The sequence below is a fragment of the Scyliorhinus canicula genome, chromosome 30, assembly GCF_902713615.1.
Source record: "Scyliorhinus canicula chromosome 30, sScyCan1.1, whole genome shotgun sequence".
NCBI lineage: Eukaryota > Metazoa > Chordata > Chondrichthyes > Carcharhiniformes > Scyliorhinidae > Scyliorhinus > Scyliorhinus canicula.
In genome coordinates this window covers 12,642,549-12,670,329 of record NC_052175.1, presented here as the reverse complement: position 1 = coordinate 12,670,329, position 27,781 = coordinate 12,642,549, and the positions used below count along the sequence as shown (strand labels likewise).

Sequence of the window (27,781 nt, the reverse complement as noted above, 5' to 3'; positions counted from 1 at the left end):
GAGCTGCCACTTGCCCAGTTGGCACATAAAGCAGTTAATCAAACAGCCTGCACTCTACCAACACGCTGATTCATGAGAAGCCTTTGGAGGGCATGTGTGCCAGAGAGACAGACAGAGAGGCAACATCAGAATAATCTTTATTGAATGCTGACACTTTACAGTTGCTCTTGGCGCTAAAGTTTGGCCATGGAAACATCCCAACAAGTAAGCAGAATTTTATCTGCCGCAACCTCCCTCCCCCACAGAGTTGAACTTTGCTGCCTTTCCCTTCTTTAAACAATAAATATTTTGGGAGTGTAGGGGCTGGGTCCTGCAGAGTGGGAACAGCCTTAAGGGCAGTTTGTACATCTTGGTCCTACACCGGTGCGATGCTGTATTCCATCCATTAGTTGTACGAAGCATCACCATCACCCCCGTGACTGTCGTCCTTCTTGCTCTTGTGACCGGACACAATGTCGTCGATGCGCAAACAGCAAGATAGCAGTCTGCAGGGAAACAGACGTACACACGAGTGATCCACACACCAACACCCCCTATCTCTGTAACCTCCATCCAGCCCCCACCCTATCTCTGCAGCCTCCTCCAGCCCTACACACCCTCCCTATCTCTGTAACCTCCTCCAGCCCTTACACCCCCTCCCGCCCCTACACCCCCTCCCTATCTCTGTAACCTCCTCCAGCCCTGACACCCCCTCCCTATCTCTGTACCTCCTCCAGCCCCTACACCCCCTCCCTATCTCTGTACCTCCTCCAGCCCCTACACCCCCTCCCTATCTCTGTAACCTGCTCCAGCCCCTCCCTATCTCTGTAACCTCCTCCAGTCCCTACACCCCCTCCCTATTCTGTAACCTCCTCCAGCCCCTACACCCCCCTCCCTATCTCTGTAACCTCCTCCAGCCCCTAACACCCCCTCCCTATCTCTGTAACCTCCTCCAGCCCCTACACCCCCTCCCTATCTCTGTAACCTCCTACAGCCCCTACACCCCCCTCCCTATCTCTGCAACCTCCTCCAGCCCCTACACCCCCTCCCTATCTCTGTAACCTCCTCCATCCCCTACACCCCCTCCCTATCTCTGTAACCTCCTCCAACCCCTACACCCCCTCCCTATCTCTGTAAACCTCCTCCAGCCCCTACCCCCTCCCTATCTCTGTAACCTCCTCCAGCCCCTACACCCCCTCCCTATCTCTGTAACCTCTCCCAGCCCCCACCCTATCTCTGCAGCCTCCTCCAGCCCCTACATCCCCTCCCTATCTCTGTAACCTCCTCCAGCCCCCACCCCATCTGTGACCTCCTCCAGCCCTACCGCCCCCTCCCTATCTCTGCAACCTCCTCCAGCCCCTACACCCCCTCCCTATCTCTGTAACCTCCTCCAGCCCCTACACCCCCTCCCTATCTCTGTAAACTCCTCCAACCCCTACACCCCCTCCCTATCTCTGTAACCTCCTCCATCCCCTACACCCCCTCCCTATCTCTGCAACCTCCTCCAGCCCCTACACCCCTCCCTATCTCTGTAACCTCCTCCAGCCCCTACACCCCCTCCCTATCACTGTAACCTCCTCCAGCCCCACCCTATCTCTGCAGCCTCCTCCAGCTCCTACATCCCTCCCTATCTCTGTAACCTCCTCCAGCCCCCACCCCATCTCTGTGACCTCCTCCAGCCCCTACGCCCCCTCCCTATCTCTGTAACCTCATCCAGCCCCTACACCCCCTCCCTATCTCTGTAACCTCCAGCCCCTACACCCCCTATCTCTGTAACCTCCTCCAGCCCCTACACCCCCTCCCTATCTCTGTAACCTCCTCCAGCCCCTACACCCCCTCCCTCTCTCTGTAACCTCATCCAGCCCCCACACCCCATCCTATCTCTGTAACCTCCTCCAGCCCCTACACCCCCTCCCTATCTCTGTAACCTCCTCCAGCCCCTACACCCCCTCCTATCTCTGTAACCTACTCCAGCCCCTACACCCCCCCCCCCTCCCTATCTCTGTAACCTCCTACAGCCCCTACACCCCCCTCCCTATCTCTGCAACCTCCTCCAGCCCTACACCCCCCTCCCTATCTCTGTAACCTCCTCCAGCCCCTACACCCCTCCCTATCTCTGTAACCTCCTCCAGCCCCACCCTATCTCTGCAGCCTCCTCCAGCCCCTACATCCCCTCCCTATCTCTGTAACCTCATCCAGCCCCCACACCCCCTCCCTATCTCTAACCTCCTCCAGCCCCTACACCCCCTCCCTATCTCTGTAACCTCATCCAGCCCCCATACCCCCTATCTCTGTAACCTCCTCCAGCCCCTACACCCCCTCCCTATCTCTGTAACCTCCTCCAGCCCCTACACCCCCTCCTATCTCTGTAACCTCCTACAGCCCCTACAACCCCCCTCCCTATCTCTGCAACCTCCTCCAGCCCCTACACCCCCTCCCTATCTCTGTAACCTCCTCCAGCCCCTACACCCCCTCCCTATCTCTGTAACCTCCTCCAACCCCTACACCCCCTCCCTATCTCTGTAACCTCCTCCCAGCCCCTACACCCCTCCTATCTCTGTAACCTCCTCCAGCCCCTACACCCCCTCCCTATCTCTGTAACCTCCTCCAGCCCCCACCCTATCTCTGCAGCCTCCTCCAGCCCCTACATCCCCTCCCTATCTCTGTAACCTCCTCCAGCCCCCACCCCATCTGTGACCTCCTCCAGCCCCTACGCCCCCTCCCTATCTCTGCAACCTCCTCCAGCCCCTACACCCCCTCCCTATCTCTGTAACCTCCTCCAGCCCCTACACCCCCTCCCTATCTCTGTAACCTCCTCCAACCCCTACACCCCCTCCTATCTCTGTAACCTCCTCCAGCCCCTACACCCCCTCCCTATCTCTGCAACCTCCTCCAGCCCCTACACCCCTCCCTATCTCTGTAACCTCCTCCAGCCCCTACACCCCCTCCCTATCTCTGTAACCTCCTCCAGCCCCCACCCTATCTCTGCAGCCTCCTCCAGCTCCTACATCCCTCCCTATCTCTGTAACCTCCTCCAGCCCCTACACCCCTCCCTATCTCTGTAACCTCCTCCAGCCCCCACCCTATCTCTGCAGCCTCCTCCAGCCCCTACATCCCCTCCCTATCTCTGTAACCTCATCCAGCCCCCACACCCCCTCCCTATCTCTAACCTCCTCCAGCCCCTACACCCCCCTCCCTATCTCTGTAACCTCATCCAGCCCCCATGACCCCCTATCTCTGTAACCTCCTCCAGCCCCTACAACCCCCTCCCTATCTCTGTACCTCCTCCAGCCCCTACACCCCCTCCCTATCTCTGTAACCTCCTACAGCCCCTACAACCCCCCTCCCTATCTCTGCAACCTCCGCCAGCCCCTACACCCCCTCCCTATCTCTGTAACCTCCTCCAGCCCCTACAACCCCCTCCCTATCTCTGTACCTCCTCCAACCCCTACACCCCTCCCTATCTCTGTAACCTCCTCCAGCCCCTACACCCCTCCCTATCTCTGTAACCTCCTCCAGCCCCTACACCCCCTCCCTATCTCTGTAACCTCCTCCAGCCCCCACCCTATCTCTGCAGCCTCCTCCAGCCCCTACAGCCCCTCCCTATCTCTGTAACCTCCTCCAGCCCCCACCCCATCTGTGACCTCCTCCAGCCCCTACGCCCCCCTCCCTATCTCTGCAAACCTCCTCCAGCCCTACACCCCCTCCCTATCTCTGTAACCTCCTCCAGCCCTACAACCCCCTCCCTATCTCTGTAACCTCCTCCAACCCCTACACCCCCTCCCTATCTCTGTAACCTCCTCCAGCCCCTACAACCCCCTCCCTATCTCTGCAACCTCCTCCAGCCCCTACACCCCTCCCTATCTCTGTAACCTCCTCCAGCCCCCACCCTATCTCTGCAGCCTCCTCCAGCTCCTACAATCCCCTCCCTATCTCTGTAACCTCCTCCAGCCCCCACCCCATCCTGTGACCATCCTCCAGCCCCTACGCCACCCTCCCTATCTCTGTAACCTCATCCAGCCCTACACCCCCCCCTCCCTATCTCTGTAAAACCTCCAGCCCCTACACCCCCTATCTCTGTAACCTCCTCCAGCCCCTACACCCCCTCCCTCTCTCTGTAACCTCATCCAGCCCCACACCCCCTCCCTATCTCTGTACCTCCTCCAGCCCCTACAGCCACCCCCTCCCTATCTCTGTAACCTCCTCCAGCCCCTACACCCCCTGCCTATCTCTGTAACCTACTCCAGCCCCTACAACCCCCCCCTCCCTATCTCTGTAACCTCCTACAGCCCCTACACCCCCCTCCCTATCTCTGCAACCTCCTCCAGCCCCTACACCCCCTCCCTATCTCTGTAACCCTCCTCCACCCCTACACCCCCTCCCTATCTCTGTAACCTCCTCCAGCCCCTACACCCCTCCCTATCTCTGTAACCTCCTCCAGCCCCCACCCTATCTCTGCAGCCTCCTCCAGCCCCTACATCCCCTCCCTATCTCTGTAACCTCCTCCAGCCCCCACCCCATCTCTGTGACCTCCTCCAGCCCCTAGCCCCCTCCCTATCTCTGTAACCTCATCCAGCCCCTACACCCCCTCCCTATCTCTGTACCCTCCAGCCCCTACAACCCCTATCTGTAACCTCCTCCAGCCCCTACACCCCCTCCCTATCTCTGTAACCTCCTCCAGCCCCTACACCCCCTCCCTCTCTCTGTAACCTCATCCAGCCCCTACACCCCTCCCTATCTCTGTAACCTCCAGCCCCTACACCCCCTCCCGATCTCTAACCTCCTCCTGCTCCTATCCCCCCCCCCGGGGATCTGTGCTCCTTGATTACGTCATCTTGAGCATCCCCGATTCCCATCGCTACACCATTGGCAGCCGTGCCTTCAGAGAAAGGAGAGGGAGCGAGGGAGTGTGAGGCACAGAGAAAGGAGAGCGAGAGAGAGGGACAGAGAAAGGAGAGGGAGCGAGGGGAGTGTGAGGCACAGAGAAAGGAGAGAGAGAGGGAGTGTGAGGCACAGAGAAAGGAGAGAGAGAGGGAGTGTGAGGCACAGAGAAAGGAGAGAGAGAGGGAGTGTGAGGCACAGAGAAAGGAGAGAGAGAGGGAGTGTGAGGCACAGAGAAAGGAGAGAGGGAGTGTGAGGCACAGAGAAAGGAGAGAGAGAGAGAGGGAGTGAGGCACAGAGAAAGGAGGGGGGGAATAGGAGGGAGAGAGTGAGAGAAAGAGTAGCACAGTGGCAAGCACTGCTGCCTCACAGCAACAGAGTTCGACACATATGTCACAAACAAGTACTGCTTGCAAAACCAGTTCTTCCAGAACAATTACATCCAGTGAGCAAAGCTAATCCCAAACTTCTGCAAGAGGGCAAATAATCCTCGCACATGCATCCCTTCAAATTAGTGCCAAAATGCTGTTGTCTCACTAAGGTGCATTTAACACAGTGTAAACTGCCAAAGCTGCTTCACAAGCAAGACAAAATCTCATCCGCAACCTCACACGGAGCTATTAGGGACAAGCCACCAAAACCTCAACCAAGGAGGTAAGTTTCCAGGAGTGTCTGAGAGGCGGGGCGGCGGAGCAAGGGGCGGGGCGGCCGAACGAGAGGCGGAGAGGTTGAACGAGAGGCGGAGAGGTTGAAAGAGAGGCGGAGAGGTTGAAAGAGAGGCGGAGAGGTTGAAAGAGAGGCGGAGAGGTTGAAAGAGAGGCGGAGAGGTTGAAAGAGAGGCGGAGAGGTTGAAAGAGAGGCGGAGAGGTTGAAAGAGAGGCGGAGAGGTTGAAAGAGAGGCGGAGAGGTTGAAAGAGAGGCGGAGAGGTTGAAAGAGAGGCGGAGAGGTTGAAAGAGAGGCGGAGAGGTTGAAAGAGAGGCGGAGAGGTTGAAAGAGAGGCGGAGAGGTTGAAAGAGAGGCGGGGAGGTTGAAAGCGAGGCGGAGAGGTTGAAAGCGAGGCGGAGAGGTTTCGAGAGGGCTCCCCACAGTTTGGGCACCCAAGCAGCTGGAGGTACAGCCGCCAATAGTGGAGCAACAGGAACAGATCATGTTTTCAGCTGCAGTGAATTATGTCCTTGAATAATTGCTACAAAACTGCACAGTCTCACTACCACCAAGACCACCGCACCGTCTCACACTCCACCACCCCCCACTGCACCTTCTCACTCCCCCCCCACTGCACCTTCTCACCCCCCCCCCCCCCCTCAGTTCTTGATGAATCTCACCTCGACCGCTGTCTTGAAAAGTCTGCGCTTTTGACAGTCAAAGGCTCCCAGATGCCGAGCTCCTTCATGTCTGCCAAGGCTCCTGTCTCTCCGTTGACTCCCCAGGTCTGACAGCCCTCCTGTGTGTGCTTCGCCTGGTGAATGAGAACACACGAGTTCACAATCAGAACAATGGGGTGCAACAGCCTTCGAGCAAAAGAGGAAGCTGGACAGGATAGAAATTTCCTTCACATACCACCCAGATTGGACTCCGGAGAAGGGAAGGTGGGAAACAGCTTCAAATGTGAAACGTTATTTTCACTCCTGCCAGGCGGCCTGCCCAATGTCATTTCAACAATGGAAAATTGGAATGGAGACATTGGAGTGTGTGTGAGCAGTCTGTGTCAGCAGGAGGCAGTGACCTGGGACAGGGGGAGGATGGAGTGTGTGTGAGCAGTCTGTGTCAGCAGGAGGCAGTGAGTGAGGATGGAGTGTGTGTGAGCAGTCTGTGTCAGCAGGATGCAGTGAGTGAGGATGGAGAGTGTGTGAGCAGTCTGTGTCAGCAGGAGGCAGTGACCTGGGACAGGGTGAGGATGGAGAGTGTGTGAGCAGTCTGTGTCAGCAGGATGCAGTGACCTGGGACAGGGTGAGGATGGAGTGTGTGTGAGCAGTCTGTGTCAGCAGGAGGCAGTGACCTGGGACAGGGTGAGGATGGAGAGTGTGTGAGCAGTCTGTGTCAGCAGGAGGCAGTGACCTGGGACAGGGTGAGGTTGCAGAATTCCATCTGGGAAGAGTGAATGGGAACCATCGCGGATTTATGCCTGGGGTCTAAATGCACAAACACCAGTTATGGGCAGCAGAAACATGTGTAATGGAACCTAGCAGACATGGGCCATCGGGGGAAATGAGGTGATGATGACGGATGAAGTGATGGGACCTCTGTGGGATGTGTGCCTGCCTTACCCGAAGGGAAGTGAGCAAGCGGATGGTGCTGGCTCCACAGTTCTGAATTAACGTGCGGGGGATGACCTCAAGGGCGTTTGCCATCGCACGGTACGGCCACTGCTCCACTCCAGTCATGGTCTTGGACTTCTCCGTCAGAGCATGCGCGATGGCCATTTCGACCGCCCCGCCTCCAGGCACCAGGTATGGCTCGAGCAGGATGTTCCGAGTCACCTGCATGGCATCCTGCAGGTTACGCTCCACCTCCTAGAAACACAAACAGACCCAAACTGAACAGCACATCGGACTTCCACTCTGACAAAACCTGCTGTTTGAATCTCGGCCCGGTTCTATCTCTGGAACCGCCCTCCAGCCCCTTGCACGGACCCCCGTCCCATCCCCTGGATCTACTCATTCCTCCAACTTCAGTCTCTTCCCCATCCACCAGTTTCTCCAGCCCAGCAACGCTGACTTGGATCAGCTCAGGATGATTAGCACTCGGAGCTCGAGCTAGTGCGGTCGGGACTGCTTCAACCACTAACTCCAGTTGTGACCCACATTCCTGATCGGTGTACAAATTATTCTTCCACCCTGGCTGAAATTTGATATTATTCTTCCACCGAGGCCCCTTTTCCCCAGCTTTTAAAACTATCTGTTTCTATTTCATTCGTTCCAATTTTAAACCTCTCGCAAATAGTCCACATTGTAGAATATCCCCCCCCCCCCCCCCCCCCCCCACCTTACCGCCAGTATCTCTTTGCTGGCTCCTCTCAGGAGGATGGTGCAAGCTTTCGGCTCTTTGCACTCGGTGATGAAAGCAAAATACTCATCGCCAATCTTCGTGACGTCAAACAGGCCAGCACCCGTGCCAATATCCTCCTCGCGCAGCTCGTCGGTCCGGCTGACAATCCGAGCACCACATGCCCTGTGTAGAAAAACAGCAGGAGTAGGCCGGGGGGATATTTTGACAGATTCCAGAGAAAAGCCTTTAACCTAGAGAGTGGGGGAGCAAGTGGAACTCGCTCGCACGGGGAGTGGGGTAGAGGCGAATAACCAATGTATTTAATGTGGAAGCTGGATAAACACACGACGGAGAAAGGAATAGAAGGAGACGGGGATGGGGTTACGAGGGTGGATAGGAGGCTCGTGTGGAGCAGAAATGCCAGCATGGGGCAGATGGGCTGAATGCCAGTGCGCTCTAGACGCCTTGAGCACCGTTTCATTATAAATTCACTACCTGCGGTAATGGTGGCTGTTCGAGCTCCAGCCGATACATGTCGCTGAAGTTTATAAATCAAGAGTGGCTTCAAAAATCACATTAATACTTTCACATTTCAAATACATATTCCAAACAGGATGATCTGCTGCCAAATCTAACCCCCTCCCCCCCGCCCCCATGGGCACGGTCTTACCGTACCTGGCAATTCGGTTGCTGTCACTCTTTCTGATGCGGCGGATAGCAGAGATGTTTGCCTTCATGAGGTAATGAAGGGCCAGGTCTGAGAGGAGGGAGAAAAAGACAAGTGGACGACAAATATTAAGTTGTGTTGGCGTGGCCTGAAATAATTCTATACTCAAGCCTCATTCTGCACAGAGCGCACATGACAATATCGTGGATGAGTCGGTTTGTTCCATGGAGCTGGAAGATAGACGTCGAGCGGTGCTCGAGGGGGCCGGCTAATTGTACCCATGTGTCCCGGGCCTACCCGATGTTGGGGGGTTTCTGGAAACCCTTTGTCAGAGGTTCTGGTGGGGGCGAGGGTGGCTCCGAGTCCGTGGGCGACGATGTTTGGGTTGTCGGAGGATCCGGGGGTGCTGGTGGGGAGAGAGGCCGACGTGTTGGCCTTTGCCTCAGGTGGCCCGGAGGCGGATTGGATTAGGCTGGCGAGACCCAGAGCGGGACAGGTGGGTGATTTGGCGGAAATTCCTTCATTTGTAAAAGATAAAATTTGGCATTAAGGGGTCAGAGGAGGGGTTATTTCCAAGATGGAGGTTGTTCATCGTTGTCTTTAAGGAATGGTAAATGTCAGCTTGGGGGGGGGGGGGGGCTAGGAAAAGGGGGAATTTTCACCTGAACTAGCACAGCAGTTGAGGCTTACACGTTGAACGGGAGTTGTGCTGGTTAAAATTGATTGATCTCACTGGTTGCTTCGGCAGTCAAGCCTCTCGGGCCAACAACCAACCAAAGCTCTACAGGGTGCACTGCGGCAAGACAGCCACACGCACCCTCCATGGAACAGACAGAGTCCAGAGCCAACAGACGCAGCTAGAGGGTGAGAGCCAGGAAAAGGGTGGAGATAATGGAGAGCTTTCACCTCGATGTAGAGGTGAAAGAACCGGCGGACACTGAGAAACTCGCCGCAGGAGTGACATTGGCACAGCTACTGGCTCTTGTACCCTGCGGCTCTGCTCTGCACTGTCCTTTGAGCAAACCCCGAGAGCAAGCCAGCCCATTTCTCAGAGATGATTTGGGAAGGTGGGGTGGGAAAGCACTCTCTGAACCCAACCAGTCCCCTCTCGGTCAGGCACACCGTACCTGAGATGCCCTTCTCAGTAAACAGGAGGTCGGGTTTCAGGCGGATAACTTCCTCACAGATGTGCTGGATATAATCTTCCTCCATTTGTAGGATGCGGGTAAAGTCCTCCTCACGAGTGATCTCAATATCAGTCTGGAACAAGACACACTGATTATTAAGGAGTGCAGACAAAGAAAATAACAATGCCAAACAACTGATATCTGCGAATATTAACACCACAAATTAGGAGACACACCCTAACACTGGGAGACAAGGTTCATGGGTGAATTGGTTAGATCACCAACACAGTTAGATAGTTCGCGAGTCAAAGCACTGAACAATAGACAAATTCACCCAGCAGTGGTTAAGGATGTCAGACAGGGTCCCAGATTACTCCCCCTGGATAAGGACAGAAACCAGCTTGGCTGTGATACCTCGAGTGAACAGTGACGCCCATGGTCTAAGTTCACACAGAACAGAACGTCACACCGGTACCAGTAATCACTCCAAACCACACTGCCCCCGTAGCGAGAGCCTGTGAACAATAAAATACTGAACAGTGACATGTGGAAATGGGAAGCGTTGTACCTGGCTCTCTCCTTTCTTGTACTCCAAGGAGCAGTCCAGCAGCATGATGCGGGGGTTCTTGATATGTCTGCGCATCCGCGGGTGGGTCACATCCTTGTTCACCATCACCCCCCGCAGCACACTGGAGTCATGAATGAAACCACCGGGAATCTGTGAACACAGGAAAAACTGGTTACGATGCCTGTGAGAACAAAGAATCTGAACCCTCTGCTTCCACTTGGGAATCGTCATCTGTCCACTAAACACAAGAGCGGCTGAATTTTTAGAGACATTAACACGGGCTGTTAGATTTTCCTGCTACCAGGTGAAGCATTGTTTTATTTGAAACTATCACAAGGCAACATAATAAAAATAATCACCCCCTAGGCACTGAAACCATTAGACTAGTGATCTCCCAGTTCAAAGTGGCAACGGCATGGTGGCTTAGCCCCCCTCACAGCGCCAGGGACACGGGTTCGATTCTAGCCTTGGGTGACCGTCTTGTGTAGAGTTTGCACGTTCTCCCCCGTGTCTGCGTGGGTTTCCTCTCTCAGTCCAAAGATGTGCAGCTCGGGCAGCACGGTGGCGCAGTGGGTTAGCCCTGTTGCCTCACGGCGCCGAGGTCCCAGGTTCGATTCTGGGTCACTGTCTGTGTGGAGTTTGCACATACTCCCCGTGTCTGCGTGGGTTTCGCCCCCACAACCCAAAGATGTGCAGAGTAGGTGGATTGGCCATGCTAAATTGCCCCTTATTTGGAAAAAAATAATTGGGTACTCTAAATTTATTTTTTTTAAAGAAAAAAAAAGATGTGCAGCTTAGGTGGGGTTATGGGGATAGGGCAGGGGGAGTTGGTGCAGACTCGATGAGCCGAATGGCAGGGATCCTATGGATTCAAACATATTCCCTGTGCTGAGTTAATCTAACCTCGTTAAGGGTATTTAAACAGTTTTAGGGTACCTATGCACTCACCCTCTATAAGAGTTAGAACATAGAACATACAGTGCGGAAGGAGACAATTCGGCCCATCGAGTCTGCACCGACCCACTTAATCCCTCACTTCCACCCTACCCCCGTAACCCAATAACCCCATCTAACCTTTTTGGTCACGAAGGGCAATTTATCACAGCCAATCCACCTAACCTGCACATCTTTGGACTGCGAGAGGAAACCCACACAGACACAGGGCGAATGTGCAGACTCCACACAGACAGTGACCCAGCGGGGAATCGAACCTGTGACCCTGGAGCTGTGAAGCCACAGTGCTATCCACTTGTGCTACCGTGCTGCACAGTTGGTGGGGCAGTGAGGGAGAGTGTGCACCCAGAGACCCAGCTAACCCACACGCCTGGCCCTGTAGTTTTTTCATGGCATCTGGGTGGCGAAGGTGCCCCAGCATTTATTGCCCACTCCTAACGGCCAGTGGCACGCTCGGCCATTTCAGAGTCAACCCCGTTGTGGTGGATCTGAAGCCACATGTAGGCCAGACCAGGTAAGGCTCGTGATTGGAGGAGCACTTCTTTTGAAGAATCTTGCTTACCGGGTCCGGAAAGGGGGTTCTGGCAGGCCGGGTAGTGACCCACGGGCTGGACAAGCCTGCTCTAGACCAAAGGAGATGAAAACCGAGACAGGGACCCCACTACCTATTGCCATATACTGGAAAGGACAGGCAGTCGCATTCCAACGGAGGTTAGAATAGTTTGGCAGTGATCCACCTCGTGGCTAAATACACCACAAGAAAACTCACTCTCAAAACACAAATGGCTAATGGTGGGATGATTTGAGCACAGCCCTTGTGGAACAATACCTGCAAACGTTCTGGTTATATCAGGACAATGCTTTGTTGCACTTTCACCCCCTTCCCTCGAGACTGGGTCAGTGCCAGAAAAGCTGCTCGCAAATCACCACAGCAATATCTGCAGATTACTACTTGGAGAGCCAGTAGATTCATCTGTGTGTATCCAGGTTGAAACACTATCTGTTCTGGGATAGCTCACCCCCTGGCACAGCGCCTAGTAACAGCCTCGGCTCCAGGATAGCAGCGAGGAGGCATTGCAGCCATAGATTCCTGCTGTACCTGAACGAACATCAGGAGGCACACAACTCAGCCTGGCGGGTCCTCTTCCCCCTTCCAGGAACTGGTGACTACGTCAATGGCGCGCCCAGTGCTGATCCACATTTGAAAACACGAGAGGTTCGCTAGAGTTCAGCTGTTCACTTTCAGGAGACATTGGGGGCGGAACGGAATGAGGATCGCCCGCCACTCAAATTTGCCACAGCTGCTTGGTAGGTAGTGCCGGGCAGATTATGCATGGCGGGTCGGGGCAAAGTACTGAGTAACGAACGGACCATGGAACCAGAAATCCCAGAGAGCAGACAGCCAGCCACGCTGGCGGTCCCACCACTTGCCTTCTCCACCTTGGCGTACTTCTTGATGTCAATATCCTTGCGGCCGTTTTCTTCTACCTCCACAGTCTTCACGGCGTCGAGCGCAATGTTACAGGCCAGGTCGATCTGGAGGTTGTTCACCTTGGTGTTGATGGCACTGTTGATGATTTTCAGCATCATTTCACGGTCGTTGACGTCGACAGGAGCACTGAGGAGAGAGGGGGAAGAACACAGACTGCGGATGACAGATTTTCTGAGCAGTTGCCGAACATCGCAAGATACAAGATCGTTCTCACCGTCAAGCATCAGGCAAAGAAACACCAGGATCAAAATGTTTAAACACCCCATCGAATATGTGAACACGAGATCATCTGGTTAGGGGTAAATGATCCGGCAGCCACTATTTGACGTCTCAACCATGACTAAAACAGATTATTTGTTCAGTTATTTCAGAGGCTCGGGGAGAACTCTGTTGGGTGTTACATTCTCTCTTCCCCCCCCACCCCCCACCCCACCCCCCCCCCCCCCCCCCCCCACCCCCACCTCCAAGTGGTTACACTTCACAATGCAACTCGGTGGTTGTGAAGTGTGTTGACTCAAGAAATGCAAGTTGTCTGAAATAACCTGAGGCTGCGTACCTGATGTCCTTAAGGACAGTAAGCATGTCATCGAGTGCCTGGTGGTAAGCGCCAATGATGATAGAGGGGTGCATCTGTTGTTCGAGGTACTGCTCAGCAACTGACAGCATCTCTCCAGCTGAAAGAAACCAAAGTTTGTAGAATCAACACAGGCACACACCCCGGCCATGCACATTTTAAGCCAACGTAACGCTCCTCTTACACCAATTATCTCATGCTCTCAGTATGGCACAAGGTAGGCTAGGTGTAGAGGAGAGTATTCAGGGGCGGGGGCATGATGATTGACTCTTGCCTTTCTGTTTTCAGGGCAGCCAGCATTCACTGGACTAACCATCACAATGCCACTGACTTCAGGGTGCGGTTCAGAGGGGTTTGAAAGCCTTGTCCGAACACAATCAAGCAACTAAAGAAAGGATTCTGGAAAGCTGGACAGCCAAGCGCGGTGGCTTCATTGAGGAAAGGAAAAGTTCAAATACGATGAGCCATGAGGATTCAGACACCCCTGTAACCCTGGTTTCCACCAGGAGCACAGACGTTTAATGGCCACTAGCAGAGCAGAATATAAAACAGCTGGGGGAACGATTATACCCAGAGAGCAGTTATGAGTAGGCCAATTGTTTCACTCTGCACACAGGACTGATCCCACCCTGCGCCATTTACAACTGATAATGATGGGCTCCTTCCCCACTCTTCCCTGTGCACAGATTAGGAACCGATGTTACTCACACTCTCTCTTACTCCACCCCCTCTCCACCCTCAAATTTGAGGGCGGGCCGCCAGAGTTCAACCCCCCCCCCGGCGTCAAGCCGAATCCTTACATACCGAGGATGATCATGATGTGGAGATGCCGGCGTTGGACTGGAGTGAGCACCTGAGGAAGGAGCAGTGCTCCGAAAGCTCGTGTTTGAAGCAAACCCGTTGGACTTTAACCTGGTGTTGTAAGACTTCTTACCGAGGATGATGACAGAGGTGGTCCCATCTCCAACTTCTTCATCCTGGGTGCGGCTGATCTCGACCATGGACTTGGCTGCCGGGTGCTGCACTTGGATCTGAGAGAGTGAACAGCATCCGTGAGTGGGGAATCAGCGGTCAGAGTGAAGAGGCTCCGATGATGTTCGGCTGGGTTTATTAATAATAATAGTTGGGGGTCACAGTGCTTCCCCAACCACTGTTCAGGCCATCCCAGCACAGATCACATCGAACCGTGTCAATCAGCTCTTTGTAAAGCAGGCCCAAAGGTCAGGGCGTTAAAACGCTTCACAAAATCAGAATGCATCAGGCCTGCGCCTAATTAGAAAGAGAACCAACCAGCACCGCCCCCCCCCCCCCCCCTCCCCCCTCCAGTATTTCTCCAATTCTCCCGTTTTGAAAGTTCCCATTGAATCTGCACCCACCGCCCTTTCAGGCGGCGTCTTCCCCAACACAACAACTTTGCTGCTTTAAAAATCCTTCTCGCCAATCTTCAGAGATTGGTCTGAAAATGTCTTCTGGCTACTGACCCTCCTGCCAGCGAAACAGTTTCTCCTCATCTAGTCTGTCAAATGCCATCCACAACACTGAATTACCTTGCAGGTTCAAAGCGTTTCAGGGGAAGACTGTTATAGGGCGATATTATTATGCATCTTCTTATTTAAATCCATTGCTGATGTCATCAGTAAGTGCTGTGATGTCATTAGTTGTTGGTACCTGCGTATATTCGTATTTAAGTCGTTAGTTCTAATTCGGTTAGTGTTATTTCGATGTTTAGCTAGTTACCTCTGTTTTTGAGTACATATGGTACTTTAAACTTAGTTATTTCTATATATTAAAGATTAACTTTATTAAATGTTTTGACTACCATTTTTGTGGTCAAGTTACCGCATATTTGAGCAAAGATAATTTATAAAATGTGGGTTTCAGCACATTCAACGTGAAGTTTTGCTAAGTTTATCGAAGGAAGACAAGTCAGCCAGCAGCAGAAAAAGCTGCAAGTAAACACCGGAGTGTGGAGGGTGAAGACAGTGGAGTGTTTTGGGTGTGGAGGGTGAAGACAGTGGAGTGTGGAGGGTGAAGACAGTGGAGTGTTTTGGGTGTGGAGGGTGAAGACAGTGGAGTGTGGAGGGTGAAGACAGTGGAGTGTGGAGGGTGAAGACAGTGGAGTGTTTTGGGTGTGGAGGGTGAAGACAGTGGAGTGTTTTGGGTGTGGAGGGTGAAGACAGTGGAGTGTTTTGGGTGTGGAGGGTGAAGACAGTGGAATGTTTTAGGTGTGGAGGGTCACACTTCACGAATCATCGTGAGTTTATGGACGCGGTTTGTAAGCAGTGCAACAAGATGGGGCATTTAGTGAGTTAGTGCTGGGGTGTGAAAAGAAAGTCGAAGACTGTTCAGAGAACTTCAATTGCAAGGGAGCCTCAGTCGCTGGCGTGGAAAGCTCAGACAAGGCAGAGGGAAACTATTATGATATGATTAATATGAGCAAGGAGCGCGCGGAGCCTATTTATGTACAGTGCAGGGCGATAAACAGAAAATCAAGATGGAGGTTCACACAGGAGCCTCTGCACCAGTAATCAGTGAGGAGACCTTCAGAAAGCTCTCGGGCTCTAAGAAGGCACCAGCTCTTACTCAGGCAGAGTGACACTGGCGAGACTATACCATTGCTTGGGGCTTTAGGAGGTAGACACTGCATTATAATAGCCGAGAAGCAAGAGCAAGGCTCCTGGTGGTAAAACGGCACAGGCTTAGTCTACTCGGGCGTGACTGGCTCAGGAAAATTCAGCTGAGACAAAGCACACAACAGTGACGGAGTGAGTCATTCAGAAACATGCCGAGATTTTCAAAGATGAACTGGGGACACTGCGGGGCACCACGATTAAATTGTCCGTAGACCCTCAGGCTGCTCCTCACTTTTTCAAACCTCGGATAGTGCTCTACGCCATGAAAGGAGTTCGCCAGTGTTACGGCACAGATCAGTGTAGTCACAAAACTGAAGACTGATGTATAATTACATAAGTTTCATTGTATTTCTATCTTTGAGGGGAATGAGAAGTGTTTGGAGTATTATTATTATGCATCTTATTTAAACCTATTGTTGAGGTCATCAGTAGGTGCTGTCACGTCTCTAGTTGCTGTTATTACCCTGTATAGTAGTGTTTAACTGTCGTTAGTTGTGATTTATCCTGCTACTGTTATTTCGATGTTGCTCCCTTTTGAGTCCATACTGTTATTTTTATATACTAAAGATGATTAATAGGGGCAGCATGGCTGCAGTGGTTAGCACTACTGCCTCACGACGCTGGGGACCTGGGTTCGATCCCGGCTCTGGGTTACTGACCATGTGGAGTTTGCACATTCTCCCCGTGTCCCACAACCCAAAGCTGTGCAGGGTAGGTGGATTGGCCACACTAAATTGCCCCTTAATTGGAAAAAAAAAAAGAATTGGGTACCCCAAATTTATTTTTTAAAAGATGATTAATTTTATTAACATGTAGACTACCTTTCTGTGGTCCAGTTACCAGATATAGTTTCAAATCAATGTTCTCATTCATTTGCAGACAGGAGATCACAGATATAGGTTTGAGAGGCGGTAGATTTAAAACTGAGACGAGGAGGAACTACTTCTCACAGAGGGCGGTGAATTTGTGGAACTCACTGTCCCAGAGTGTGGTAGAACCAGTCATTAAATGGGTTCAAGGAGATCAGACCATAAGACATAGACAGGAGTGCAGCACGGTGGCGCAAATGGTTAGCACGGGTGCCTCACTACGCCAGGGTCCCAGGTTCGATCCCGGCTCTGGGTCACTGTGTGGAGTTTGCACATTCTCCCCGTGTTTGCGTGGATTTCACCCCCACAACCCAAAAAGACGTGTCGGTGGATTGGCCACGCTAAATTGCCCCTTAATTGGAAAAAATGAATTGGATACTCAAAATTTTTTTTTTCTTTTTTTAAATGACAGATCGGTAAAAAGAAAATGGGTTAAAGGGATATGGGGAACAGGTAGGGAGATGGATTCGAGACCAGGAAGAGATTGAATGGCGGAGCAGGCTTGAATTGCCTATTCCCGCCCCTAATTCCTATGTTCTTATGATGCAAGATGATGGGAAGAGATCTTGATTCAGTTTGCCTTTCTCCATCACCCTAAACTCAGGCAAGACTAATCAGCAAATAAGGAATATAATCAGGGAGAAGATGGCTCCCACTCCGGATATCTGGAAAGACGGAGACATGGAGAGGGGAATTAGTCTGAAAGGGGAATCGAGGGGACCGCAGTCCCAACGGAATGCAGCTCCGAATGCGGACGCGGGTTAAATCACACTCACCTCTCGCAAAATGGCATTGCCGTCGTTCGTCATGACGATGCCGCCCATGGGATCCAGCAACATCTGCAAAGGGGCAAATTAAATCAAGTCAACTTCAATATCTCACAAACTTCTACAGATGTGCCATAGAGAGCATCCTATCCGGCTGCATCACAGCTTGGTATGGCAAGAACTGCAGAGTGTGGTGAACTCAACCCAGAGCATCACTAGCTTGCCACCCCCACATTCCCTCAGCCGCTGAAAAATGCTTTCCACTGTACTTCAATCAATCAATATTGTACGACCACACCAAGTTTCTGCTGTTTCATTTAACATTCGACCATTCCACTTGCAATTCAACTAACCCTTCAAAAAACACACGACCCAAAGCTCCCAGTATTTCCACACACGTTGGCCAAATTCGAAACAGAGGTGCAGAGACTGATAGTGTCTGGGTTCAGGCGGGGTAGTCTCAGCGAACTGAACATAGAACAGTTCCGTCTATTGAGCTCTGACAAAGAGTCATCGGACTCGAAACGTTAGCTCTTTTCTCTCCCTACAGATGCTGCCAGACTTGCTGAGATTTTCCAGCATTTTCCCTTCCGGTTATTGAATTGTTCCCCTATCTAATGCAACTACAATGCTTTCCGTACCTTCATCATTGCTCTTGGTCCGAGGCATGTTCGAATTACATCCGCGATCATCTGAAAAACAGAAACGAATCAGCAGTGGAGAACAGCAGATCTTTCTTATTTTTTATTACTTTTTCAAAGTTACAAAGCCAGGGCTCAGTGTGTTCAAGGGCGAACCCCTATCCCAGCTCCTCGCCTGCTCCAAAAACCAACTCAAATTGAATCCAAGTCATGGTCCCCACAAGAGAGACATACCAGATCTGAGCCAAAAGGCTACTACACTTGATGTTAGCCAAAAGGCCGAGAATCGATGAGAACAGCAGATCTGATAATGAGGAATACTATTTCTGGGGAACAGCTCGAGACCCAGTTATTGAAATTTTGATCATTATTGACACCGGACAATCCCCAGGGTCCCGGTCAAGACCCCAGACAATCCCCAGGGTCCCGGTCAGACACCAGACAATCCCCAGGGTCCCGGTCAGACACCAGACAATCCCCGGGGTCCCGGTCAGACGCCAGACAATCCCCAGGGTCCCGGTCAGACACCAGACAATCCCCGGGGTCCCGGTCAGACGCCAGACAATCCCCAGGGTCCCGGTCAGACACCAGACAATCCCCGGGGTCCCCAGCCAGCCGCCCCCCCCGGACAATCCCCAAACCCCCCCCCAGACAATCCCCAGCCCCCCCCTCCCCCCGGGGACAATCCCCACGCCCCCCCCCCAGGACAATCCCCAGCGCCCACCCCCCCCAGGACAATCCCCAGCGCGCCCCCCCCCCCCAGGACAATCCCCAGCGCCCCCCCCCCCCCCAGGACAATCCCCAGCCCCCCCCCCCGGGGACAATCCCCAGCCCCCCCCCAGGACAATCCCCAGCGCCCCCCCCCCCCCCCCCCGGGGACAATCCCCAGCGCCCCCCCCCCAGGACAATCCCCAGCGCCCCCCCCCCCCCCCCAGGACAATCCCCAGCGCCCCCCCCCCCAGGACAATCCCCAGCGCGCCCCCCCCCCCCCCAGGACAATCCCCAGCGGCCCCCCCCCCCAGGACAATCCCCAGCGCCCCCCCCACCCCAGGACAATCCCCAGCACACCCCCCCCAGGACAATCCCCAGCGCACCCCCCCCAGGACAATCCCCAGCGCGCCCCCCCCCCAGGACAATCCCCAGCACCCCCCCCCCCCCCCCAGGACAATCCCCAGCACCCCACCCCCCCCCAGGACAATCCCCAGCGCGCGCCCCCCCCCCCCAGGACAATCCCCAGCACTCCCCCCCCAGGACAATCCCCACGCCCCCCCCCCCCAGGACAATCCCCAGCGCCCCCCCCCCAGGACAATCCCCAGCCCCCCCCCCCCAGGACAATCCCCAGCGCACCCCCCCCCCAGGACAATCCCCAGCCCCCCCCCCCCCCGGGGACAATCCCCACACCCCCCCCCCCAGGATAATCCCCAGCGCGCCCCCTCCCCCCCCCCGGGGACAATCCCTAGCCCCCCCCCCCTCAAGGACAATCCCCAGTCCCCCCCCCCCCCAAAGGACAATCCCCAGTGCCCCCCCCCCCCCCCCAGGACAATCCCCAGCGCCCCCCCCCCCAGGACAATCCCCAGCGCCCCCCCCCCCAGGACAATCCCCAGCGCCCCCCCCTCCCCCCAGGACAATCCCCAGCGCCCCCCCCCCCCAGGACAATCCCCAGCGCACCCCCCCCCCCCCAGGACAATCCCCAGCGCGCCCCCCCCTCCCCCCAGGACAATCCCCAACCCCCCCCCCCAGGACAATCCCCAGCCCCCCCCCTCCCCCAGGACAATCCCCAGCCCCCCCCCTCCCCCAGGACAATCCCCAGCCCCCCCCCTCCCCCAGGACAATCCCCAGCCCCCCCCCCCAGGACAATCCCCAGCCCCCCCCCCCCCAGGACAATCCCCAACCCCCCCCCTCCCCCCCAGGACAATCCCCAGCCCCCCCCCCCAGGACAAACCCCCGCCCCCCCCCCAGGACAATCCCCAGCCCCCCCCCCCCAGGACAATCCCCAGCCCCCGCCCCCCCCCCAGGACAATCCCCAGCCCCCCCCCCCCCCCAGGACAATCCCCAGCCCCCCCCCCCCCCCCCCAGGACAATCCCCAGCCCCCCCCCCCCCCCAGGACAATCCCCAGCCCCCCCCCCCCAGGACAATCCCCAGCCCCCCCCCCAGGACAATCCCCAGCCCCCCCCCCCCCAGGACAATCCCTACCCCCCCCCCAGGACAATCCCTACCCCCCAGGACAATCCCCAGCACCCCCCCCCCAGGACAATCCCCACGCCCCCCCCCCCCAGGACAATCCCCAGCGCCCCCCCCCCCCCAGGACAATCCCCAGCAGCCCCCCCCCCCCCCCCAGGACAATCCCCAGCGCACCCCCCCCCCCAGGACAATCCCCAGCCCCCCCCCCCCCCCGGGGACAATCCCCACACCCCCCCCCCAGGATAATCCCCAGCGCGCCCCCCCCCCCCCCCCCCGGGGACAATCCCTAGCCCCCCCCCCCCTCAAGGACAATCCCCAGTCCCCCCCCCCCCCCAGGACAATCCCAGCGCCCCCCCCCCCCCCAGGACAATCCCCAGCGCCCCCCCCCCCCCAGGACAATCCCCAGCGCCCCCCCCCCCAGGACAATCCCCAGCCCCCCCCCCCCCCCAGGACAATCCCCAGCGCCCCCCCCCCCCCCCAGGACAATCCCCAGCGCACCCCCCCCCCAGGACAATCCCCAGCGCGCCCCCCCCTCCCCCCAGGACAATCCCCAACCCCCCCCCCAGGACAATCCCCAGCCCCCCCCCCTCCCCCAGGACAATCCCCAGCCCCCCCCCCCTCCCCCAGGACAATCCCCAGCCCCCCCCCCCAGGACAATCCCCAGCCCCCCCCCCCCAGGACAATCCCCAACCCCCCCCCCTCCCCCCCAGGACAATCCCCAGCCCCCCCCCCCCCCCCCAGGACAAACCCCCGCCCCCCCCCCCAGGACAATCCCCAGCCCCCCCCCCCCCAGGACAATCCCCAGCCCCCCCCCCCCAGGACAATCCCCAGCCCCCCCCCCCCCCCCTAGGACAATCCCCAGCCCCCCCCCCCCTAGGACAATCCCCAGCCCCCCCCTCCCCCCGGGATAATCCCCAGCCCCCCCCCTCCCCCCGGGACAATCCCCAGCCCCCCCCCCTCCCCCCGGGACAATCCCCAACCCCCCCCCCCCCAGGACAATCCCCAACCCCCCCCCCCCCCCCCCCGCTCAATCCCCAACCCCCCCCCCCCCCCCCCAGGACAATCCCCAGCCCCCCCCAGGACAATCCCCAGCCCCCCCCCCCCCCAGGACAATCCCACCCCACCCCCCCACCCCCAGGACAATCCCCAGCCCCCCCCCCCCCCAGGACAATCCCCACCCCACCCCCCCACCCCCAGGACAATCCCCAGCCCCCCCCCCCCCCCAGGACAATCCCCACCCCACCCCCCCAGGACAATCCCCAGCCCCCCCCCCCCCCCCAGGACAATCCCCAGCCCCCCCCCCCCCAGGACAATCCCCAGCCCCCCCCCCCCCCCAGGACAATCCCCAGCCCCCCCCCCCCCCCAGGACAATCCCCAGCCCCCCCCCCCCCCCCAGGACAATCCCCAGCCCCCCCCCCCCCCCCAGGACAATCCCCAGCCCCCCCCCAGGACAATCCCCAGCCCCCCCCCCTCCCCCAGGACAATCCCCAGCCCCCCCCCCCCTCCCCCAGGACAATCCCCAGCCCCACCCCCCCCAGGACAATCCCCACCCCCCCCCCCCCCCCCCCCGGGAGACAGTGCGTGCGGGTCCTGTATTCGCTGTGTGATTCCCCCCAGTAGTGGGAGTTGCGGCCTAGGCCCCGCTTGAAGCCTGGGCCTGGAGTAGCTGGCGGCCCTCACCTTGGCCGCGTTGATGTTGCCGTGCTGGACCTTGCGGCCGGATTCCCGCTTGACATTCTGACCTGGGGGAAGAGAGAGAGAGAAGGGAGGGTTTATATTAGCGTTTAGTGAAGGCTCGGGGTGTGGAGATAACCCCCCCCCCGCCAGCTCGGCCACTCACTCAGCACCAACATCTGCCTTCCGAACATGGCGCCGGCCGCCCTCTCCAGAAGCTTCTCCCCGCCGCTGCCGCCTCAACCTAACCTGCTGCCCCCCCCCTCCCCAACCCTCCGCTTGACGGACAGCGGCTCCCCAGCCAATCGGCACCCCAGATCCCACGTGGGGCCTCCGCTCTCCGCCAATCGTCGGAGGGCGGGGAGGACCGGCGGCCCCGCCCACCGCCAGTCAAGTTGGGTTGCACCCGGCCCCGCTCGCTGGCGGCGCCGGCCTCGTGCGCCGACCGTTGGGCAGGAAGGGAGGGGCCAGGCTTTTCCTCCCAGCAGCCCTCACGCCACCGACTTTGGGCATGCGCGCTGGATTCTTTTCCCCCCGGGGCCGCCGACTTTGGGCATGCGCAGGCGATCCAGTTGCCCCGCAAAGACATCTGGTAGTTGTAGTCCTCCAAATGAATCCTCCACTAATTCTCTATGAGGAACATGTCAGGAGTTTGCAAAGGTTGATTGGCCGTGCTAAATTGTCCCTTAGTGTCCAAAGATCAGGGCCGGCTCAAGGCACCGGCAACTCGGGCAGTCGCCCGGGGCGTCATGTGCTAGGGGGCGCCAGAGACTCGGGTCCCGCGCATGCGCAGTTGGGCCGGTGCCAACCAGCGCATGCGCGGTGGCCGCCCTCCCCCAGGGCGCCCCCCCCTCGCTTCCGCCCCCCCCCCCCCGCCCCCCCCCCCCCCCCCCCCACCCTTGCCCCCCCCCCCCCCCCCGGCCCCCCACACCCCCCTCGGCCCACCCCCCCTCGGCCCCCCCCCCCCCCACTCGGCCCCCCCCCCCCCAAAGGCCCCGAAGTTCAGCTTGCCCTGGGCGCCAGCAACCCTCGGGCCGGCGCTGCCAAAGATGTACAGGTTAGATGGATTGGCCGTGCTAAATTGTCCCTTAGTGTCCAAAGATGTACAGGTTAGATGGATTGGCCATCAGGTCTGCACCAACGCTCCGAAAGAGCAGCCCACCCAGACCCACTCCCCCCGCACTATCCCTGTAACCCCATCTAACCGTTTCAGTTGTGCCAAGTAATGATGGTACAGGACAGGGACTTTTTGATCTATTAATTGAAACATTGCAGCATCTTAAAATTGACCCCCAAAAATGTTTATCTGATAGCACAGATGGCGCTGCAAGCTACCATGGCCAGTATAATGGTTTACAAAGTAAAATTGCTGATGTGGCTGATCAACATGTTCATATATGGTGCTATGCCCATGTCTTGAATTTGGTGATAACGGAAACAACAAAATGTTGTGTGCCTGCAGTTTCTTTTTTCAGTTTGCTCCAGAATATAGCAACTTTTGTGAAAGCATCATACAAGAGAATGGCTGTATGGATAGAAGTTGTTGGAAAACATCTAGGACAAGAAAAAATGAAACGATTAAAGCTAATTGGTGAGACCAGATGGTCAGGAAAATCCAATGCAGCAACAACTATATTTGGACATTTTGATGATGCCGCTGCCGGTACTTTCGTAAATCTATTGACATGCTTATCAATGATACAAGATTCAGAAAAGTTTGATGCAAAAACAAAACATGAAGCAAATGTTTTACTTCAAAGTCTTCGAAAGTTTGAAACCATATAAGGGCAGCGCGGTGGCCTAGTGGTTAGCACAGTTGCCTCACGGCGCTGAGGTTCCAGGTTCGATCCCGGCTCTAGGTCACTGTCCGTGTGGAGTTTGCACATTCTCCCCGTGTCTGCATGGGTTTCGCCCCCACAGCCCAAAGATGTTCAGGGTAGGTGGATTGGCCACGCTAAATTGCCCCTTAATTAGAAAAAATAATTGGGTACTCTAAATTAATTTTTTTTTAAAGTTTGAAACCATATTGACAGCATTTACTTGTATATATTTGAAACTACAACCCTGTTATCAAGTTATCTACAGACAAGTGGTTTAGATATGTTTACTGTGTTGTAGGGAAAAATCCCTTGTGCCAGTGCATTAAGAGGTCGAGTCTCAAGGCAAGGTTCAAAGCGTTTTTACAGTATTGTACAAGTCCTGAAGTCCTTCAGGGAGACCCACGCAGCCAGCTCCTAACAATGGCTTGACCACGGTGATCTCTCCGATATGCAGACGAGGTTCAATATTTATAGAGAGTACAAGCATTTGCAAGGTTTTGGCGGGCTTTTGCCGTTTTACATTTGAATAGTACAGGTGAATAGTACAGATACATGATTTCCTGGGCTTCCTGACTCTGACGTCAATGTCTCGTTATCTGCTTGGTTTTAATAGGTGTTCCCTTGACTTACAATGGGGTCCCATTATCTCTATGCTGTACCTTGATTAGGTGTTGAATGTGGTTCCTGGGTTAACCTGGGAATCTATTGTGACAGCCTCCTGTTTGATAGGATTTGTGTCTGTGTGTAAAACTAATCTAATCAATATATTTAATCCTTAGGTTTCTTTTGCCTGCCTGGGTCATTTTGGTGTTATAACATTTCATTTTATAACATTTCATTTTATAAGTCTTAGTTTTAATCAAAATATATATATATATTTGCCCCACTGTCAGGGTCTTGAATCGCAGATATCCCAATCTTCTGGCCATAGTGCCGTTTTAAGATGCAGCTTCGTACTGTTGCTAGGCAGATTATAGATTCTCCATTTCGTTCGAAAAAGGTTTCTCAGCTGTGCAAAAATGGGATTCAAATGAATGCCCATCCCTTTACATCATAAATGGTGCCAATCAGTCCAATAAATGAAGAATGCTTTGATGATGTAAATATTAATACGAATCCAATATAGCCTTAAACAAAGTCCTACTTCAACTGCATGGAGTTTGGTAGATTCAGCTACAACAAAGTTGAAGGAACAGACAAGAACATTTGATAACATTCACAGCAAGGCTTTCGAATTTGTAAATAAATGTAATGACAGGATTTCACAGGTGAATATGGATGAAAATCAAACATTGGAAATTGATGCGTTGGAAACAGCATTGCCAGTTAAGAGGCAGAGGAAGAAGAAAAGAATGGCAGATGAGCTTATTGATGATGAAAGAAATTCCTCAGATTCTCTAGCTGATTTTCAAGTAAATGTGTTTAACCTAATAATGGATCGCATTGTCCAGTCACTAGAATCACGCTTTCTACAACACAAACAGTTGTATAAAGATTCGTCCTGCTTGGACCCAGTAAAGTTTAAAACGATTGAAGAGAAGGGCCTTGAAGATGAAGCATTGGAAGGTATTATTAAGCTGTTTCCACAAATGAGCAAAGATCAAGTAATATTGGAATTGTTTTCTTTTGCTTCAAACTTTGATGTATTAAAGCTATTGCTTAATGATGGTGAGAATATGGATTCCTGTTGCAACAAATGTAAAATTTACAGCACTTGCCCATCGTGTGTACTAAAAATTCTGGAATCCAACAGACTTCATGACAAGGCATATGATAACCTTTATGAACTTTATAAAGTCATCTGCACACTATCAGTTACTCAAGTCCAATGTGAGAGGACATTTTCAAAGCTAAAGATCATAAAGACAAGGTTAAGAAATTCGCTGTCTGAGGAGAATTTGGAATCATACATGTTGCTATCCATTGAAAAGGAATTGTTAGATGAATTGGATGCAGAAGCAATTATTGGCAGATTTGCACAATCATCTAGCGAACACAAACGATTGCTCTTAATGTAGTGGACTGCATGCAATGCTCTATTGTGCTTTTGAACTATCTGTTAATGTGTAAATTGTGCAGTAAACTATTTAAAAATATCAACCAATTACTTAAAATTTAAAAATAAAAATAAAAAATTCAATTATAACATTCTGTATTTACATTTGGTATCTACTGCCAGTAATATGTCCAGTACATGTACACTGTAATTACTAAGAAATACACATTTTTTCCACAAAAATTTTAATTGTACCCTTTTTTCCACATGTATTTTTGGAAAATGTTATTTATTCGTTATGAAAATTAAATGATAGCATTGTAGTTGTGGGTGGGCCCCCTTTGTCTCCTGGCAACCAATATTTTTAGATCCAATCCACCACTCTGCATGCGTCTCACCCCCACAACCTAAAGGTGCGCAGGGTAGGTGGATTGGCCACGCTAAATTGCCCCTTAATTGGGAAAAAATGAATTGGGTACTCTAAATTTTAAAAAAGAAGAATTTTTTGAGGTGATAACAAGCAGGTGAGATAAAGGGGAGCCAGTCGATGTAATATACATGGATTTCCAAAAAACATTCGATAAAGTAGCACACATAGGGCAACTTAATAAGAGTCTATGGTGTTGGGGGCAGTATTTTAGCATCGATACAGGATTGGCTGATAGAAGACAGAGAGTTGGGATAAGAGGGGCATTTTACGATTGGCACCTGTAACTAGTGGAGTGCCACACGGATCAGTGATGGGGCCACAATTATTCACAATATATATTAGTGACTCCGGGCAGCACGGTGGGGCAATGGGTTAGCACTGCTGCCTCACGGTGCCGAAGGTCCCAGGTTCGATCCCGGATCTGGGTCACTGTCCGTGTGGAGTTTGCACATTCTCCCCGTGTCTGCGTGGGTTTCGCCACGACAACCCAAAGATGTACAGGGTAGGTGGACTGGCCACGCTAAATTGCCCCTTGTGTGAAACCCACGCAAACACGGGGAGAATGTGCAAACTCCACACGGACAGGGACCCAGAGCCGGGATCGAACCTGGGACCTCGGCGCCGTGAGGCAGCAGGGCTAACCCACTGCGCCAAAAATTAATTGGGTACCCTAAATTTAGAAAAAAATTAAAAATAGGTGGGAGGCAAGTGGTAATGGATAGCACGGTAGCATAGTGGTTAGCATAAATGCTTCACAGCTCCAGGGTCCCAGGTTCGATTCCCGGCTGGGTCACTGTCTGTGCGGAGTCTGCACATCCTCCCAGTGTGTGCGTGGGTTTCCTCCGGGTGCTCCGGTTTCCTCCCACAGTCCAAAGATGTGCGGGTTAGGTGGATTGGCCATGCTAAATTGCCCGTAGTGTAAGGTTAATGGGGGGCTTGTTGGGTTACGGGTATAAGGGTTACGTGGGTTTAAGTAGGGTGATCATTGCTCGGCACAACATCAAGGGCCGAAGGGCCTGTTCTGTGCTGTACTGTTCTATGTTCTATGTTCTATGTTCTATCTTTGGACTGTGGGAGGAAACCGGAGCACCCGGAGGAAACCCACGCACACACGGGGGAGGATGTGCAGACTCCGCACAGATAGTGACCCAAGCCGGAATCGAACCTGGGACCCTGGAGCTGTGAAGCAATTATGCTGTCCACAATGCTACCATGCTGCCCTCTGAGTTGTGAAGATGTTCCAAACAACAGGCTTTAATACACTAGATGTGTGCCCGGCAGTAGTCTTACAGAGAAAGGCCGACTGCCAGCCGGTACGGGTTCTTATACCCCGCCTCGTAGGCGGAGCTATCATCCTCTCAGCCAATCGGTGGGTAGTCACATGACTAGCCTCAGCCAATTGGCAGAGAGGCACATGACTTGCCTGAGCCAATGGGCAGTGAGTCTTCTGCACCAATAGGAGCACGGGTCTAGAGGTACCGTAATCTCCCTAGTCATACTACCACAGCTTGCAATTCTAGTCGCCGCATTATAGGAAG

The 27,781-nt window shown here is 54.4% G+C and overlaps 1 protein-coding gene across 1 annotated transcript; it reads right to left on the bottom strand.

The window, feature by feature from the left end:
* Positions 1-120: 120 nt before the first annotated feature.
* Positions 121-22,319, bottom strand: cct3 (chaperonin containing TCP1, subunit 3 (gamma)). Its single transcript, XM_038787176.1, is given in 16 exon segments — positions 121-469; positions 471-485; positions 6,187-6,216; positions 6,219-6,320; positions 7,129-7,374; positions 7,852-8,032; positions 8,525-8,606; positions 9,644-9,776; positions 10,212-10,361; positions 12,597-12,783; positions 13,214-13,331; positions 14,166-14,262; positions 17,510-17,572; positions 18,142-18,192; positions 22,004-22,065; positions 22,164-22,319. Coding segments are annotated over 16 exon segments (1,629 nt in total). The 5' UTR covers positions 22,192-22,319; the 3' UTR covers positions 121-385.
* Between the last annotated feature and the right edge of the window lie 5,462 nt (positions 22,320-27,781).